Source organism: Enhydra lutris, unplaced genomic scaffold, assembly GCF_002288905.1.
Source record: "Enhydra lutris kenyoni isolate GAN:26980312 unplaced genomic scaffold, ASM228890v2 scaffoldscaffold16, whole genome shotgun sequence".
Taxonomy (NCBI): Eukaryota; Metazoa; Chordata; class Mammalia; order Carnivora; family Mustelidae; genus Enhydra; species Enhydra lutris.
In genome coordinates this window covers 19,722,013-19,741,439 of record NW_019154100.1, presented here as the reverse complement: position 1 = coordinate 19,741,439, position 19,427 = coordinate 19,722,013, and the positions used below count along the sequence as shown (strand labels likewise).

At 38.4% G+C, this 19,427-nt stretch overlaps 1 protein-coding gene across 14 annotated transcripts in view; it reads right to left on the bottom strand.

The window, feature by feature from the left end:
* The window catches only part of LOC111147209 (histone deacetylase 9), a 926,500-nt gene that overhangs the window by 391,947 nt on the left and 515,126 nt on the right, over nt 1–19,427 (bottom strand). For 8 of the 14 annotated variants that reach the window (XM_022503097.1, XM_022503098.1, XM_022503099.1 and 5 more), the window contains 2 exons: nt 11,666–11,797; nt 8,416–8,531 (listed from right to left, as the gene is read on the bottom strand). In XM_022503097.1, coding sequence (XP_022358805.1) covers nt 8,416–8,531; nt 11,666–11,797 — 248 coding nt within the window. The remainder of the gene's footprint in view (nt 1–8,415; nt 8,532–11,665; nt 11,798–19,427) is intronic. The other 6 variants (XM_022503107.1, XM_022503109.1, XM_022503111.1 and 3 more) reach the window with 1 other exon arrangement.

Below are 19,427 nucleotides of genomic sequence, written 5' to 3'. Positions count from 1 at the left end.
AGCACTGAGACTGGACATGCACGGTGGGAATGGCACCAAAGCCACACCACGAGCCTCACGAAAGAGGCCCTCCTTGTTTCCCAGAATGAACTTCTGCAGTATTTTCCCACTGCATCCCAGGAAGCAAACCTACACTAAAGTAAGAAAAATATTTCTTCTTGGATGTAATGACGGCAGCAGCAGACTAGCTGCTCACGTGGGCTTTGACAAAAGTGAAGACATTTGGGAATATTCTTACTATAGGATTAAACTCCTAAAGTTTCATATCGCAGTTGAGTGGCTCCACTCCCTCTAACGGTGTACTGATTTTCAGCCCCTATTGTGTGCCAAGCCCTCTGCCAGAGACTTTTTGGACATTAACCCATTCTTCATGGGCATTCTGTGGCTCTCATTATGCTTCAGTTATGAAGAAACTGAGTGATTTCCTTAATTCCGGTTCCCATTGGGATCAGCAATACAACTTTTAAACTGACCAAGATTTGTTGTCAGGTACTGGTGTAGAAGTTACACAGCCCTCTCTGCCACCATTACCGAAGGATATGGGAACCATAAAAAAAAGTATGGATGCGGGGGAAGCTTTAGAGGAGGAGAGGAAGCAAAATCATATCCTGAGGCTAATGGAAAAGAATAAATGTGTGCAACTGGGAACCAGCTGACCTGGGCATGAGAAGGAAGCGAAAGCCCTAGTTACTTTATAGACATGCGAGTCTTCAAGTCATGGAGACAATTCCTGAGGAAACAAGGGAAGTCCTGCGTCCCCCAGGTTCACTTGGTACATAGCTGGTTCTTCCCACAGAGACTAACTGGTATAGTATTGTTCCCACAGAACTTCAAGGACTTGGACATTATTTAGTTTACTTCCTTCAATTACAGACAAGGTAACAGGACAGCTTTTTCATAGGACGACTAGAATCACAAATGACTTCACAGACCTGAAAAAATGTTTTCCTCAAATTATCTTCTTTACATACAACTTTCCTCAATACAGCTTTTCGATCAGCATAGTCTATCTGTTCCAGGTTAGTGTTTTCTTAGAGCCAGAAGCTGGAGTTGTATTTTATCTACACTGCTAAAAGAGTGTGGACACACTTGAAAGCTAGCCGAACAGGTGGTGAGAGATACCAATTCACTGAGAAAATGAAGGATCCTGACCAGTATTCTTACAAGACTGGAAGGTTACCCCACCTTAGTATTGTGGTGAGATCACAAGCATTTTCAGGCAAAGCCAGGGTTTTTTTTCAGGAAGCAGTTTTGAAACTGATCCAGCCCTTAAATCAAAGCTGTGCTAAAATGCCAACGTTTTACATCTTAGAACACGGGGAGGATAGTTTTAATCTAAAAATTTTTCAGAACCAGAAGCTATTGCTGCAGTGACATAAAATGGAAATATTAAAGATATAAATGACTATCTTTTAACATTCATGAAACAATTAACCAATAATTCAGCTGGATTAGCAGTGTGGCATTGGATGATAGATGTACAAAGATGTCCTACATGACCAAGTTCATGTGCTAGTTAGGTGCACAGAAGAGTTGAAAACAAACTCCTATGACCTGTGAGAATTACTATAATTAGAATAGAGTTCAATAACTTCATTGGCACCGAGCAGGGTGTCAGTTTTATATCAGGCTTTGATACACCAGAAGGAGCATAATGTAGAAAACAGGGATAGGACTGAGTGAGGTGTTGGGTCAGGGGAGACCTACTCACATCTCATTAATGACCTTCAAACTGTTTTCTCACCATCAGAGCAACTGGAAGCCCATCTTATGGATAATATTTACAATTCAGATAAATAAAATATACTGAACAATTATATGTCTCTCAATAGAGCTATCATTTTGCCATTGAAATCAGGAAGCTATTCATTTCAATGAAAAGACTCAATCTCTTACAAAAAGAATACTGGCAAAAATTAGAAAAACACAAAATCTCCAATGTCACTGGGATGTAGAGAGGTAAAAACCTCTCAGATCACGGGTGGGACTGCAGACTGGTATAGCAATTCTGGTAAATAATTCAGGACAATAAAATAGTTACACTATATACCGTGACCCCAGAATTCTTCTGCAGGGAATTATATCCTCAAGAAATTCTCTCCTTAAGCTCTCATTCATCATCATATAGGTGATGTTCATGAGTATGTATTGAAGCAGTTTTTAGTGATGGTGAGAGCTGGAGGCCACTGGGGCATCCAACTGGAGAATGGATAGGTACAATGGAGCACTGGCCACCATGGAATGTTACCATGATTAAAAGCAAACTATTAGGTATGTGCTTCCAAAATGACATGACTAGGTCTAAAAACATATGCTTAGTGATAAAAATAAGAAACGGAATAAGACTGGTAACACTGTGCCATTTATACTCACTAAAATTCTTGGATACAAAGCAGAAAATGCCTATGATGTAGAGAGCATACAAACAAAAATACTGAAGAGAATGACTGCCTATGGGGACAAGGAGAACGGAAGTGGGGACAGGAGATACAGAGGAAGGAAGGGAGGAACAGAATGGAAGGAGGGGAGGGAGGGAGGGGAAAAGAATACTCTTCTCACTCTGAAGACAAGTCAACAGATGCCTTCGATAGAACACTAGTTATGTAAATAATCACCTACTTTTTAAGAAGCTCATATAAAAAGTGGATATAGAATTTTAAATTTACTACATGTTCAAAATTAACCTACAATATGCACAAGCATCAGAAAAAGAGTGTCAGTTATCTACAGAGTTCTGGTGAGGGGCAGTTGGGACTGGTGAAAGGAAGTGTGGTCTCAGTGCCCTGCACCCAGCTCTACTGCTCACTGGCTTGTGACTGGCCAGTTGCCCACCTTCCCTGGACGTCAGCTCCTTGGGCCTGAGACAGCAGCACGTCTGACTTGCATGATCAGGCAACACCTGTGTGTATTAGGCTGGTATTCAGGAAGACAGGCTTGTAAACCCCAATGTGCTGCAGGTTTAAAAGGCCCCAGACCCCCAAATTAGACTTAAAAAAAGAGAGAGCACCACATTAAAAATTTAAAAAAAAAAAAGAACAAAAACAAAACTAAAAAAGAATTCCAAACTAAAAAAAAAAAAGAAATCTCAATCATTTAATACTTCTTACAGTTTTCACTGTAATTTTTTTAAGTAGTATTCATTTTCTCTTGTCCTTTCAGACAGCTGATAGAAAATGAACAGCTCCACGTGATACAGAATTTTTTTAGAAACTTAAATCTCTAAATTTTTATTTTTGCTGAATATCCAAGGATGTGCTACTATGAAATGATCTGGCGACAAGAAATTATCATCTGACAGGGCTCCCTCTCCATTTATTTATTTATTTATTTATTTTTAAAGATTTTATTATTTATTTATTTGACAAACAGAGATCACAAGTACGCAGAGAGGCAGACAGAGAAAGAGGAGGAAGCAGGCTCCCTGCGGAGCAAGAAGCCTGATGTGGGGCTCATCCCTGGACCCTGGGATCATGACCTGAGCCAAAGGCAGAGGCTTTAACCCACTGAGCCACCCAGGCACCCCATTCCCTCTCCATTTAAAGAGCACTGCTGAAGGTCCCAATAAAGGTCTTGCTTTACAATATTGACTCATGTTATTCCTCCTAAATGATTCTTCTGTCATAGCAACCTCTTCTCCCAAAGATGGGGGGAAAGTATTTTATTTTCTACCATCTAAAACCCTAGCACCACACCCACGCAGAATGGAGCATAACATTTACAGCAAATGTCACAACAGCCATTACGAAACAATAGGCAGATGAGTCATGTGAGTTGGGGGCAAAACAAGTGACATTTCAGATGATTTCAGAGTACTTAACCTTATTATTAGAATCCTTTTTAAAAAATCATTTGTATCTGCTGGGGAAAAAAAATATGATTTTAAAAAAAATAGCATAGCAGAGCCAGCCACTAATGTTCAAATAAAAATAAACCAGCTGCTTGGCTACTGTTAACATAGCTATCAAATAAATCTACGGAATCTAAAATAATGGTGTTGATATTCGTGGAAACATCTTAAGCCACAGGCCCGCAGTATTAACAATAAAGTAACTAGATAGGTAAAGACGTTTCTGACTAGAGCTGGAAATAGAAACTCCTGAGGTTTCAGCTCCCCAACCAAGTTTACAAATGAGTAAAACAAGGAGCTCCAACAATCCGAGTTCAGGACTGAGCATATGCAAGAAATAGAAGAGATGGAACAGAAGTGGTCCGAGCAGATGGAGACTTTCTCTCACATGTGATTCGCTGGCTTGGAGACAAACATGCTAATGAGTTTTCCCTCCTAAGAGTCAGTATTGATAACAACAACAGAAAATGAACTCCTTTCACACTTCACAATTCACCACCCGCCTTCCCAACACTGATTCCTTACAACAACGCTGTTGGAGGAGGCATGGCTGCCATTCACTAGATAAGGAATCTAAGGTCAGGGACAAGTTTAGCGACTTAACTGATGATGACAAAGTAGCTGGTTTCGGAGCCAGGTTCCTGGGGAGCCTTCCGAATGGAAGACCCATACGTTTGAATTCACTGTGCCATTTCCTCAGCGGGGACTTAGGAGTAAATTCTCCTCCTACTTCTGTCTTCACCTCCAGCTATGTTATGCAGGACGTGTGAATTATAAGCTAAAAATTTTCTTTTTGCCGAAGCCTCAACATCAGCCTGAGACACAGCCTTACTTTCCTCTTTCCTAAGCAGTAAAAGGGAGTAGAATCCCATTCATGGGCTCTGGAAGAATTCGGTGATGTGCTTTTCTACTTACAGGTCACAGAATAAAGAGCTCATACAAATGTACACTGTTGAACTATTTAAAAATGAAAATTCACTGGTGCTATTTAACCGAAGATGGTAGAATACGCCTATTTTGTAAATGGTGAAGTGTGAAACTAGCTTGGCTTTTGAAAGTACAGTTGATGATGTATATTTTTTCACGCCTTAAAACTATTTCTGTTGATATGAAATTACACACTATTGTGAATCTTGGAAGATGTCTGTAAAAGTCTTACTAAATCTGAAATGATTGTTAATCAAGAATTGGCAGAAAATATTTGTTTTCCCCTTTTTCTAGTTTAGGTACAAGAATTTTGTGTTACAGAGCTAGCATATTAATTTGTTGAGAGTTTCCGTCTGAATTCTGCTGTCTCTTTAGCTCTCCACTATGAATTACGTTACAGACCTCTGTAAATGGCAATGCAGCAGAAAACCACATGTTAGCCATCAGGGCTGAATTTTTTGTTTTGGGCCACAGAGAGGCTACCCATCAGTGCATAAAGGTCTGCTCACCTGGCCTTTTGGATCATAGTTCAGGCACACAATTAATTCATTATGAAGTAAGTCACTGCTTGCTTTTGAACTAGTCTTTCCAGCTTTGGAGGTGAGTGTCCTGTCACTGACCTGAAGAAATACCTCTACTCTTTCAAACTCCATTAAATCACATTTCCTTCTGTGTGTGTGTGTTGTTTTTTCCCCCCACCCTTACTGGTGGGGTGGAAGGAAAGGTCTGTAGTAGCAGAATGTTCAGTAAATAGATGAAAAGGTAGGGCATTCTAAACAGATTATTTGTGACAGTGAAGGTTTTAGGAATAAAAAATAGATTAAAACAACATAAAAAATTCCTTTAACTTTCATTCTCCAATGTATTTTGAAATTTAAAGATAGGATCTCATGATCTGGGATATTCAATACAACAGGTCATAAAAAGTTTGAAGTAAAGAGAAAAATCTCCCTTTTTCCATTTATTTCTAATCTCAGAAAGATATATTTCTTGGTGGTTGTTCTGTGTTATACTAAGTACTATATACATAGATGTGTATTTATAATGAAAGAATACATATATCTTCCTCTTTAGTAACAAACCATGTCTCTCCCCACCCTCCCCACCTTGGTCCCTCCAGAGAGGTAATCATCATGCTAAATTTTGTGGTCATTACACCCTTAACCTTTGTAAAATATACTTTTACTACCTATGCTTTCATGATCAAGAACCCACACTGTTGTTTCTGAACCTAATAAAATATTATCAGATACTCTAAGTGGTCTTCTGTACCTTGTCGCCCTAACAATGCATTTCTAAGAATCATACATGCTGTTGAATGTAGTTTAATGTGACATTTCTTTTTCCAGGGCCACAGAATTCATCCAGAGCTGATTTAGAATCCAGACCCTTTAATGTTTCCGCTGTTACTGAGAATCACATTCTTCAAACTGAGAGGCAATGGAAACCTAAAGTTTTTAGAACTGCCTGTGACGAAGTTGTTCTTTTCCTGGAAACTGACTAAAGGGTCACAGAAAACTGACCAGTATTGACAAATAATTGCACTAACAGAAATACAATACCTATATCCAATAGTCCAAGAATCCCACTTACATCTCTGATCACAAATATATGTGAAGTACTTACGCTATCTCGTATCATGTTTTAGAATGGATAATGAAAAAGAGAAAGAAAACCATGAAAAACAAGAAATAGATGAAGGATCTGGAGATAATGTTGAGGCCTGAATTGTTATTCTTTAAGTAGCTGAAAGCTGATCATAAGCAAGAGAATGTCTATTTCTTCTCCCCATTTTCCTCGGAAAATTGAAGGAAATTTTTGAAATCTAGAATGCAGGTATATTTCTCTAGAGAGGATTTATATTTGCTTTTCCAGACACCTACAAGCCCTAACAAATCTGGGGCACTTTAAACCAAAATAACAGTTTGAAATTACAGAAATTTGGGCTATCACTCCATGCAAGGACAAGCTTCTGGTTAAAACTTCTCAGGGAGAAATCCTATGCCTGCTCTGGTCTGTATCCAGACACTTCTGGGGGTGGGGTGAGGGACTCACCAACATAGTGTAGACATAAGCTTTTGAAATTCCAGCTTAATTTCATGTTAGATTAGCCTCCTTGGTCAGTACTCAGCCTGCCTTCTCTCTCAAGTATTGTGAAGCCCTGAAAACCAAAACTCAAAACTGAAGTTATACCGGGGCCCCTGGGTGGTTTGGTCAGTTAAGCATCTACCTTGGGCTCAGATCATGATCCCAGAGTCCTGATGGAGCCCCACATTGGGCTCTCTGCTCCGTGGGGAGACTGCTTCTCCCTCTTCCTCTGCCTGCCTCTCTGCCTACTTGTGATCTCTCTGTCAAATAAATAAATAAAATCTTAAAAAAAAAAAAACCAAAAAACTGAACTACGCAAATGTTCTCAGAGCAAGTGACTTCATTGGTTTCAGCCCTTAACTTATCAGAAATAACCTCTGGTTTTCTGCCTTCAATTATATTTTGGCCTGGTAATTTTACAATTTAGAAATAATTTGTTATAAGTGTGTATGTATGTGAAATTGTAGAGACACAGATATTGGCATAATGTACCGAAGACATTTCTGTCAAGCGAACTCTCTCTCTCAAATCAACTGAGTTGACTCAGGAAAGAGCAAAGGGAGCTCCCTGTAAGTAGAAGTATGCTAACAAAGTTTGATAATTACACATCAAGAAAGCTATATAGGTGATGCAAGAATCAGAGATTTCATCAGTCTCTTTCAACCCTAAGTTACCATGACTGTATCAAATATAAGGAAAGAAACACGTTACAGTTACATATGAGAAGTTATTGTACCAGCTTTCCCTGCATAGAGCAAATCATGGTAAGGAGGCATTACAATGACAGAAAAGAAAAAAACAAGAGTTTCAGTCAATTGATAGTATCTTCAAAACAGCCCTACGAATGGCTATTTCCAGACTGCTGCCATGGCTTAGCTTAATAACAAAACTATACAGAAGAATTCTTGTTGACTCACAAATTTATCTTTCTCTATTCTTATATCACTGGTTTCCATGAATTAGGTGTTGAAAAACAAATGTTATAATGGCTGACTGCATACAATCAGATCCATTTCCTTTAACATTTCATTCTTCAGGAACAGAGTTCATATCTTACTCATTTTTATATTCCCATTGCTAGGAAAAATGAATGGCACTTAGTAGGTCCTCTGCTAATGTTTGCTCAGTAGAATCCTATGTAATACTTAAATTATTTTTTCATTACTCTCCAGGGCAAATGGATAAAACCTACTTTGCTAGGCTGTTCTTCTGAGAGGTTTGCACGAAGTCTTTTTTTACTTGCTTTTGGGTCTACCCCCACCAGAACAACCAAGAACCAAACCCAACACTACTGAGTTGCACAACTGCTGGGCAGCGTAACTTCAGCATCCCTAAGAGTGTTTTTTTCTTAGGGTTACATTTCATTATTTCCAAACCGTAATTGTCATGCAAACTTGGTAAATAAGATCAAGCCTAATTCAATTCCATACACGATAAGCCTATAAGAAAAATAACTAAGAACAGGTGGCTTTATACTTCAGAAATATCACTTTGTTTTATAGGGCTATTCAAGGGTCTAATTTTTAAAAGAACCAAAATAGTAAGAGCCTTACCTCAGCATGAGGAGTAGGTGGCAAAACTGAGGTGTCATTTTCAGGAACGTTTCCAGCTGGCCCATTGTTTGGTGAGCTGGGACCAGACCCTGGAGAGCTGCTACTGACAGAAGATTCTGGAAGACATTGGGAAGCACAAGCCGATTCACGAAAACCATACAAGGATGAGTTTCGGTGATACTGTAAGTGACATATAGCACCAAACACTGTTTTCCCCATTATGGGAACAACAAGCCCCATGTCAGTCCACAAAAAGGACTGTGAAAAATTTTGAAACATTTCTGACTTCTGCTACCACTTTTCTCCCTGTGTTTTCACTGTTAAGATACAATGCAGTACTCCCATTTCTAGATAAGTAAGAATAAGAGCTAGAGAACATTATAGAAGATTTTGATGAGGGAAAAAAAAAAAGGGACATGGGTGTAAAATTCTAAAACACATCTTCTCCCTGCTTTTCTGTCTATATATTTTGCTTGCATTTTGATCAATCCGATTTTTATCTTTGATTCTTTCTTATTTGCTTTTCTTTTAATGAGAAAAATACACGTTAAAAAAAAATACTTCAAGGAGCTGATTTTCTCCCAGACTCCTAACTCTGGCCTTTCCTGTGTGACTCAATGCCGATTTCTCATTAATATCTCATTTTCATATCCTGTCTTTAAAAAACAAAAACAAAAAAGTACTTTTCTTACGTCTGCCTTGTCAATTTAAAGTCATATTATTTCTGTCTTTTGGTGCGATATTCAGACAGAAGTATTTCCTTATGTAGAAATCGCTGCTGTGAGCATGAGAATTCTAGGCCACAAATACATGCTGCAATGGGATTCTACAACACGGCACTGGACCTGGGGAGGCAGGGGAGGTAGCAACTGATTTTCTGGGAACACTGAGAAAATCTCAGAGAAGAAATCAGATGGCAACTGGGGCTTGAAGAGAAGTAGAAGTTGTTCATGAAATGGGGACAGCAGAGAAGAAGGGAGCGCAGAAGACACTGGGAGGGGGGCCAAGGCTGAGAATTGTTAAATAACATGGCTTTGGTGGGAAAAGGGACAGAAAACTGTAGAACTTAAAAAACAGGGAGATAGCAAGTGGTTCCCATGTCAACTATTGGGAGGAGAGGAGGCACAGCATTTGAAAAAAGCAGGTACTTGAGCCTAGGAAATGGGGAAGGGAGATGCAGAGTTGGGAAAAAACCCACAATAGCAATTATCTGCTCTATGATGCCACGATGGTCTCAGACTACAGGAAAATAATTAGCATGAAGATCTAAACAAAGCTCATCCACGTTATGTGAAAGCTGGCAGAGAAAGGGGGTTGGGGGACAGGTGAATAAATCTAGTTCAGATCCTCCAAAGACATTGAGAATAAGTACAACATACTAGTTTAAAAAAATCTACCAAAGCGTCCACAAGTCCTAGCTCAATGACCAGAAATGTGCATCAAATAAACATACAAGTCCCTTTCTGAAAAATATGGTATTTCAAAAATAGAGAAACATGAGGGAAACTCCAGCAAATTATCGTCTCTTTAAGTTAGAATTAATTATTACCCAGATATGTACTGAGCAAAATGCCACTGCAATGTGGCATGTGACAGTGGGGAAAAAGTTACCATCAAGAATAGAAGAGAACGTTGGGATAAATAAATATGCCCTTGGATTGATCAGATTCTAAAGCAAAAACAAACAAAAAAAAGCAAAGCAATGTATATGGCTCTCTATTTTCGTCAAGTTTTCCTGTTACGAGGGAGCGTACTCTCTCCAATTAGAAAAATCACTTCTATCTATTCACATTAGGCAGTTGATATGTTCATCTTCTTTACATTAAAATAGATTAATTTCCCCTACTCCCCAACCCCACCAAGTACCTCTGTTATGAAAGCTTAATTAAGATTTTTATTTACTTAGGTACAAATCTGTGTTCTGAGAAAAAAAAAAAAAAAGTCTGCAGCTCTGAATTTAAATTGGTCCAAATTAGTGATTATATTTGATACTGAAAAAATATACTTTGGTAGAATAATATTTATTAATTTATATATGCATTTATTTAACATTTCTTATCTGTCAAGGAAAAATTTTCCAACTAATACTTTTCTTCAGATAAAGATTTTTTATTAAATCTGTATTAAATTTATTAATCTATCGGGAATGAGTAGGAGACTGCACATTTTGCTTTTCCTAAATAACTTGTCAAACTACCACGTTGCATTAGTGTGCTGTACTTTTCTACTCCCACTTCCACAATCTTTACCCTATTGTCTCCCCAAAGTAGGTGTTTTTATGGCCACAGGAGATACAGAAAACAAATAATTTTGGAAAATTATTACCCTTTCCTGCTAAGGATAAGATCTGATCTTGGAGAAATGATAGCAACTGACTACACTGGTATAAGCACAATCTTCCGTGAGAATGGGAAAAAAAAACGGTTGCCGATTACCACTTCTCTATGAATGCAACCGAAGGAAATGACCAAATACAACGCATATAGGTCCAAGTAGGTACTCGATAAACAGTAGTCGGTATTATTATTTTGGCTAGCCTTTTTGGTTCTTGTATCCCTAGGTCTTCTCTAATTTCAGACCAGGTACAGCTGGGACCAGAAAGCTTTGTAAGACATCAGGTTGAATTTCCTAACCTGTTCACCCCACCACTAACCAGGCAGCTAAGAAAATAAGAATGCTTCCATTGGAGACTAGTGAAAATGACAGTTTCTTTCCCTTCCTAAAAGGCAATATATCCCCCTCCTGCCATAAGTCCCAGTTCACTAGTAAACACATAAAGTCATTTATGAGTTCTGTAAATTTGTTGAAAAGTCAAGGTTTTGCTGTTCCACATAGTTTAATTTTCCCAGATGTATTTTGTACATTCATGTCTGAGTATGGGGGAAGTGCTCCTCTTAGACCTCCCTCTGCTCATTTCTGATCAAATTTCATTAAAAGTTATACTCTTCTGGTTGGCATTCCTAAAACGGACTGCCTGTTTCTGAAAAGATGAAGGTGAACTTTGGCGTTCCCTAGTTATGCCTAGATTGACACACAGTTCTGTTTTTCATTCATTTCCTGTTTAACACAGTTGGTGAATGCATGGCAAGGTTTACTGAGCTACTTGTGCATGTTCAATATAATTTCCTTTTAAGACATGTTTCTCCTCAAAATAACTTTTAATACGCAACAGCCATATTTATTCTACGCTATTTATTTTCATTCCTCCTACCGGCATTTTTTAGTGTATGTCTGCACAGTCCTCAATTACCTGTCACCTCAAACATTCGCTTCTTGAATGAAGTGACAACATTTCCATCCTTCCGCCTGAGTAAGGGGCTGCTTCTCCTCTCTGCCACTTTCTGTTTTAACCTGGACCGCACCTTCAAGTTGGGCTCAGAGGCTGGGGATTGAGACAAAGAAAATAGATAAAAATTAAAAAATAGAGAGCCAGTTGTTCCTGTGTATAAAAAACGGCTCATACTTTTCTTGGTTCCTTCTCATCTCAAATTAAAATCCCAAGCATGTAAATAAGGCATTAACTCTAAATGAATTAAACAGACAAATATAGTAATTATTTCTATGAAATCTACTTATCTAAATGGAAAGTGAAAAAAGAGTAAAAATATAAGTTTTCTACTTATTTAAGCTGACAGAACTGGGATTGCTGGGAAGTTTAATCACTAAATATGTTTGGGTCAGTGTAAGATTTATTATACGTCATTGTCAGCTCTTTTAATTCTCTCAAGGGTGAAACTCAATACCCACAAAAACAGTACCCTAATGTGATTTTAGAGACTCTGGCCTGACTTCTGGTAATAAGAAGACACCTCTGTAGCATACAATTTATGTCTAATTCTGACTTCTGGAATATTTCTTTGTTGGTAGAGTCTCTAGCCTGAAATCCTGGGAAAATATACTTGGTATCACAACACCAAACCAAACAGAGTCGCTATGAATAAGCCTTTCTACAGATTTAGTACACAATCAAGAAGAGAGAAAGGGTGGCCAACTCTTAGAATAGAAAGTTCTGAGTAAGGTTATATACTCCAAAGTACAAATGCACATTATTCCTACGTAAGTTATTATTATTTTTTGGTTAAACTGTTCTAAACAGTGATGCTCTATAATTTAGTTATTATGGATTAGGCTTCTATGTAATTATACTCTAAAAGAATGGAAACATTAGATTGAGTCCCTGTGTAGTACAAATTAGTGTTGATCATGATGACGGTGCTGGGGGGGTGATGGAAAGAGTGCTGGGTGATGACAACTAGCATCCACAGAATGATTTCTATGTCCACTACTGTTCTAAATGCTTTGTCATTATTAACTTGTTTAACCATAATCTCTTTATATTTGATTATATTAATGAGGAAACCAACACACAGAGAGGGTAAGTAACTTGCCCAAGGTCTCATAGGTGAAAAGGGATGACACCATGATCTGTATCTAGATAATCTAGCTCAAATCTACTCTCCTAAATACTGAAAATACTGCTACTCCACCTTTCCTCATGTATGAACACCCTAATTATAAACCATTTTCCAAAGAATTCCGAATCATCTCATATACAATGTTATCATGCAGCCAGATTTTTTGATCAGTGAAAATGTTTTCTTCGAAGGAATTTTGTATTTTTGCCTGACTACAAAGGCTATCAAAGTAGAACTTACAATCTTTTCTTTCTTTCTCTCTTCCTTGCTTGTTTTTATGTTTAGACTTCAAACATCTATACTTTAGTTTTGTCTTTTTCTTTCCTGTTTCCCTTCTCTCCAGCTCTACCTTGGATTGAGAACCCCTGCATTCTAGGCTTACTTGGAATAAGGCAGGTGAAATAGGAGCTTGAAAGAAATATTCAATTATGAAAAATAAAACAAGTTAATTTGTTGGTGTTATACACCTGATTTTAAGGCTGAAAACAGAGAAATAAGGCAGCTTGAAAATACTGCAGAGTGGAGGAGGGAGTGGGCAGAGAGCAAGACTAAGAACAAGAAGCTGTGTCTGAACTCCTGAAATGTATCATTTCCCCCCCACCCCACCTTGAGGCAAAGAAGGTAAATAGTTTGGGCAAAGGACCAAGGACCTTCCAGACTTTCTGGGAGTGTCAACCCACTTTATCTTAGTAGAGATTTCTGAATCTGAAATACTAGCATCGATTCACCCAGGATTAAAGGGAGAAAAATGGAACTGTATTAATTCACTTAGATTTACCTGAATATATTTATTTTAAAAATCCTTGAAACACTCTAGTTTTTGTCTCTAAAAAGCTGTCAGTCAGTAAATATACTCATCTGAAACCAAGGAAGGAAGAAATGAGGAATCCCTAGGTGCTAACCATATTGGTTTCCACTGTAGCCTTGCTATAATGTGAAGACAAAAATAAAGAAAAGATTCTTAGACTTTAATGTAGATATGCCTTTATGATGAAACTTAAAGTATTAAATGCTACCGACTGGCTGTCCAGAGGAAGTAAATCAACTGATTTATCACTGCAAATGGGGTAGAAAGTACACTATGTTTTCTGTGGGAAGAGGTGATGTTGAGTCTACTTCCCAGCTATGGGATATTCAGTGAGACTCTAGTGTTTTCTGATCCTGACTCTTCACTCATGAAACCTGAAAATCTAACACCTTCTTTGTTCTAGAGTTATGGCCATCTGATTAGAGACCTGAAAATAACTGTGAAGATCTGGCTGAATTCAAAAGGGAAGAAACGATTTCTGGGATTTTAATTATTGCTATTCCTGCTAAGGGTTGCAGGGCTAGGATTGAGAGAGCCAGGACTGGGCCCCAGATCCCCTGGTTCTCAGTCCAGTCTTCCTCCCTCTCCTCACACACTGCACCAGCTGCAGCCGAGTTTCTGCAATCAAGACAAAATGTGCCACAAGCTTGGAAAAACAGCATATGCCATTTAGACATTCTATATGAAACCTAGAATTCCATAGGCTTTTTAGGAAAAAATGACTTTCCAGGTCAGCACATAGCTTTCAATCTCATGTTTGTCTGCTGGAGAATGGGCTGGATATACAGTTCTTAAATTTCTTTCAGAGGTCAACACAAAAACAGTGAACACCAGACTGGGAATGAGAATTGGGTCTGCTCTTGTTTCTATCAGCTACTGAAATCAATAACCTTGAAAAATTCATAGTCTCACTGAATGTCCATTCATTGATGCAAACCAGCTACAGGTTACTAGTAGTGTACAGAGGACACAGGCTTTGGGTGAATTACTTTGTTTTTTTAAACCTCAGTTTTTCATGTTAAATTGGGGACAGTTTTTTCTTTTCTTTTCTTTTCTTTTCCTCCATGGATTTCATTTTCCTTCTGTGTCTGAGCCCACAGGACTAAACCCTGGGGTTGCATCACTCCAATCCTTTGCTGGTTGGATTTCATTTGGGCTCACCTACTGTAGGACTTTTTAGTGACAAAGGATTAAGGAGGAAGGAGGAGCCAGGGTATCCTTTGCTCTTTGTGTTACGGTGTTGTTCTGTCTCTTCCCGATTTCATCTCCGTCTAGAGGCCTCTCCATGCTTCCAGCTTTCCCAACACCCCAGGAACATTATCTCCTCTCCTTGTTTTTTCAACCCTTGGGGTGGGAATGACTTCTCACTACTGATATTTTCTGGGTGCCGTAACATCCCTAAGCGGTTGTAAGTTGTAAGTAAATATTGTGTAGGTTCTATTTCCTACCAAGGCTCCCATTCACAAAGTCCCGCATTTTTGCAAAGTTATTGTAGAATCACATGAGATAATGTCTAATAGAGCATAAACCAGTGGTTCTCAGTCAGGGGAGAAGTTGACACCATGGGATGACTGGCAGTGTCTGCAGAGATTTCTGATGGGCCATGTGGGGTACAGCTATTGGAATCTAGTGGGTAGAAGCCCGGGATGTTGCTAAACATCCTACAATGCCCAGGACAGCCCTACAAAAAAGAATTATCTGGACTCAAATGTCAGTATTGCCAAGTGTGAGAAACCCTGGGGAAGCAATCAGTAAATGGCAGTTGTTAATGACTGTGCTATACAGGGATGATCAAAGGAAATAATACTATCTGTTAGCAATTTGCAAAGAGGATGTAGAAGAGTAAGAAAGAAAAGAGTATCAGAAACCAGGGAGTACTATAGGTTGCTTGAAAATATTCAATATTTCAATATATTTTATACTTAGAAATTTATTTGTAAATAATTTTTAAAGATTTATTTATTTGAGAAAGAGAGAGAGTGAGAGCATGGCATGGGGGGGGTGGGGGAGTGGGGAAGGAGAGGCAGAAAGAAGGAAAGGGAGACAGAATCCTCAAGTAGACCCCCTGCTAAGTGCAGAACCTGAACACGGGACTCAATCCCATGACCTGAGCCAAAATCAAGAGTCAGACACTTAATGGACTGAGACCCAGGTGCCCCATGAAAATATTTTTAATGCCACTGGTTATTTCTAAAGAAAGCAAAACAAGTCAACTTCATGCAGAAAGATTTAATTCTCAATCTTCAGAATGATACTATCTGAGGCATTGTGATATTTTTGTCTTTATCAGTTGAGGACGAAGCTTTTTAAAAACTAGGAATCATTAATATTCTGTAAGTGTAAGAGGAATTTATTTTTTCAAAATACATAATACACAGCTTTCCTAAGTAAAGGTCCATATCCATTGGTTCTAGTAAAAAGTTTTGTCTGTATTTCAATACTGGTTTTGAACCACCAGAGACATTAGTATCTCAATGGTGAGAATGAAGGATGGAATGATAGATAACCATCATTTAGTCCTTGCAATGCTTTATAAACTCACTCCTAATATTTCAGAAGCCCACACACCGAAGCTCAGCATGATATATATACCCGAGGAGTCGAATTAATGACCTATTGTGCTGACTCAGTTTGCAGTTAGAGTTAATTCCATTTTTAATGCTCTGGTCTCCCCAAAGGCTGAAGATTTCCATTCCAGTGACTTACTAATGGGATGCTAATCCACAAGAGCCCAGAAAGAGATCACTAACTGGGGAGACATTCTGCTTGTATCTCAATGTTATTTCATGCCTAGTTGCACTAATTGCCTTTCTATTTTTACCCCACACCCATCACTCTCTACATCTCAATTAATCACAGAAACAGAAGGCAAGCTTTTCAGTGTGTGTGCCCATCTGAGTGCATTTGTCTGCTGAGATGAAAACCCTGCATGAAAAATTGATCATCATTATTTAAATGAAAACAATCAATATTAAAATAAAGAGGACAGACTTGAAAGCTTTTGCTCTCTTCACTTCAGAGAAATTAAGATGGGAACAAAAGGAACAGAAAACATGTGCAAGATGCCTCATGAGCTAAATGTGTTTCAAACCTTACTTCTCCTACTGACATCCACGATGCAGAGTAAACTCAGGCATGGCAAGGTAGGGGCAAAACCATCAGGAAAGAAATAGGAGAGTTAGGTAGCAGAAGCCCGGGTTAAACAATTAGGATTCCAACAGTAAGTGACAAGGCCCAGGCTTGTCATTTCACTACAAGATTTGGTGTGAGTGTGGGGGTGTCAATTTTGTACACGTACACACACTTACGGATATGGAAAGTATTTTCTGCGGAAGCAAACAGGTCTCTGACACCAAAAAGACCAGACTCAGATTTCAGTGCTAACTTTTCACGGACTAACTGCAACCCTGGGGGAGTTGTTTGATCTGTGAATCATTTTATCATGTATCACGGAGCAGTAATGATGCCTACGATACGGACCTCATGGTGGAAAACTTAAAGAGTAGAATAAAGTGCTTAGCTCAACTGGCTGTCTGTTCAATAGATAAATGTTGAATGAGCGAGTGTTTAATATAGTTTATATAAAAGACTAAGGAACTTATGTTAGAACAAAACAAATAAAAAAAAGTGGAAGGACTGAGAGCTACAGCTGGTTTACAGCCTTTGCCTAATGCAATGTTACCTACTAAAAACAACAACAAGAATAGCAATAGTCCTTTTTCTGATCTTTTACTCAGTGTATTTAAAACCGTTTTTTGTGGGTGCCTGAGTAGTTCAGCAGCTTAAAGAGCTGCCTTCAGCTCAGGTCATGCTCCTGGGGTCCTGGGATCAAACTCCACATCAGGCCCCTTGTGCAGCAAGGAGTCTGCTTCTTCCTCTCCCTCTGCTGCTTCCTCTGCTGCTCCCCCTGCTCGTGCTCTCTTGCTCTCTCTCGCTCATGCTCTCTCAAATAAATAAATAAAACCTCTTCTTTTTTTTTAAAGATGTTATTTATTTATTTGACAGACAGAGATCACAAGTAGGCAGAGAGGCAGGCAGAGAGGAAGGGAAGCAGGCTCCCCAGTGAGCAGAGAGCCCAATGCAGGGTTCGATCCCAGGACCCCAGGATCATGACCTGAGTCGAAGGCAGAGGCTTTAACCCACTGAGCCACCCAGACGCCCCAATAAATAAAAAAAACCTTTTTAAAAAAAACCCTTTTTTTGTTGGTAATTGACTCCATGTATTTTCCTTAGTTTTTTTAACTTCCCTGCTTATAATTACTATTTTTTTAAAGATGTATTTATTCATTTATTTAACAGAGAGATAGAGATTACAAGTAGGCAGAGAGGCAGGCAGAGAGAGAGAGGAAAGCGGGCTCCCCGCCAAGCAGAGAGCCCGATGCGGGGCTCAATTCCAGGACCCCGAGACCACAACCCGAGCTGAAGGCAGAGGCTCAACCCACTGAGCCACCCAGGCGCCCCTTACAATTACTATTTAATTTAGTTTTGTCTTAAATATATTACCTTCTATGAAGAATGATTGCCTACTGTGTGCATTTGTCTCTGTTCACTTTTAATCCTAAATTACGAATATTCTTTACACGAATAATTTAGACAAAAATTCAATACCCCATATCATGGTATACAGAAGTTGTACATTCTCATTGGAAATGATTGTTAAGGACAAAAGGAAGACATTTCAGTTAACAGTCAATAATACTCTTAATTAAGACAATTATCAATCAAAATTTAGTACTAGGTTAATAAGTGTATCTTTATACTAAAGAATATGTATATGTTCAACGATTTTACCTGCAGTGCACATTTAGCACTATGAGCACAGGGGAAGCTGAGGGCTCTATTGCCAACTTCAGATGCCTTCTCTGGCATTGTCATTCTTCCCTGCTATGCCAGATATCTGTGGATTCGTCCACTCAGCCTCCCTCTCTCCTGGATTTCTCCTGCTCTCTCCCACCCACAGGGCTACCTTAGGAGTTGCCATATTCCAACACTCCTGTCACTTGGAACAAGGCACATAAAACCTGTCATTCATTCACTCTCTTTCGAATGCCCTTTAGAAAAATGAAGTTTCCTGCCTGAGTCGCTTCTCTCTTTTAGGCTAGCTCATAGGAATTCATGCCACTGTGAACTGTTCAATTAAGAAATCCTTAAAATTATGAAAATACAATTCGGAGACACAGGAAATTCTCTAATCTAGTTGATCTAAAGATATAGGTTACTCTAATTAAAACTTTTCTTAATCAGACAAAGGCTATATATTTTCAAAGTTAGCATTCAGAATAATACTACAAATCCAACACAACTTCCGCTTTTTTTGGCTCAGATAATATGGACCCTTACTGTTATGAGTCAGATTTTATACATTTTGATATTAGGGAGCAAAATTTCTAACCTAACTCTTTCTAATTATAACCACTTAACAATATGTAATTCATATTTTTATTGTCATATAATTCATATAATTCAGATATACAAGTTTTAAAAAATCATTTCTTTGGTAATCTTAGCTTCTAGTAACTAGCCACATTTATGGTAATTTATGAATGCGATTTCCTGGAGAAATTATAATACTGTTCTTTTTCCCTCAGAAATATTTTTGTAGCTATCTATCTATCTTCTTATTGAGAATATACCAAATATATCTATTTATTAAAAAAAATTATTCTTTTTTCAAAAGCATACTGGTAAGTATTATTCACATTACTCAATTCACAGTGTGGTCTTCTGAAGTGTTTATTTTATAACAACATTTGTTGCTGTCTTCTGATTATGTAGGTCAAATATGTTCA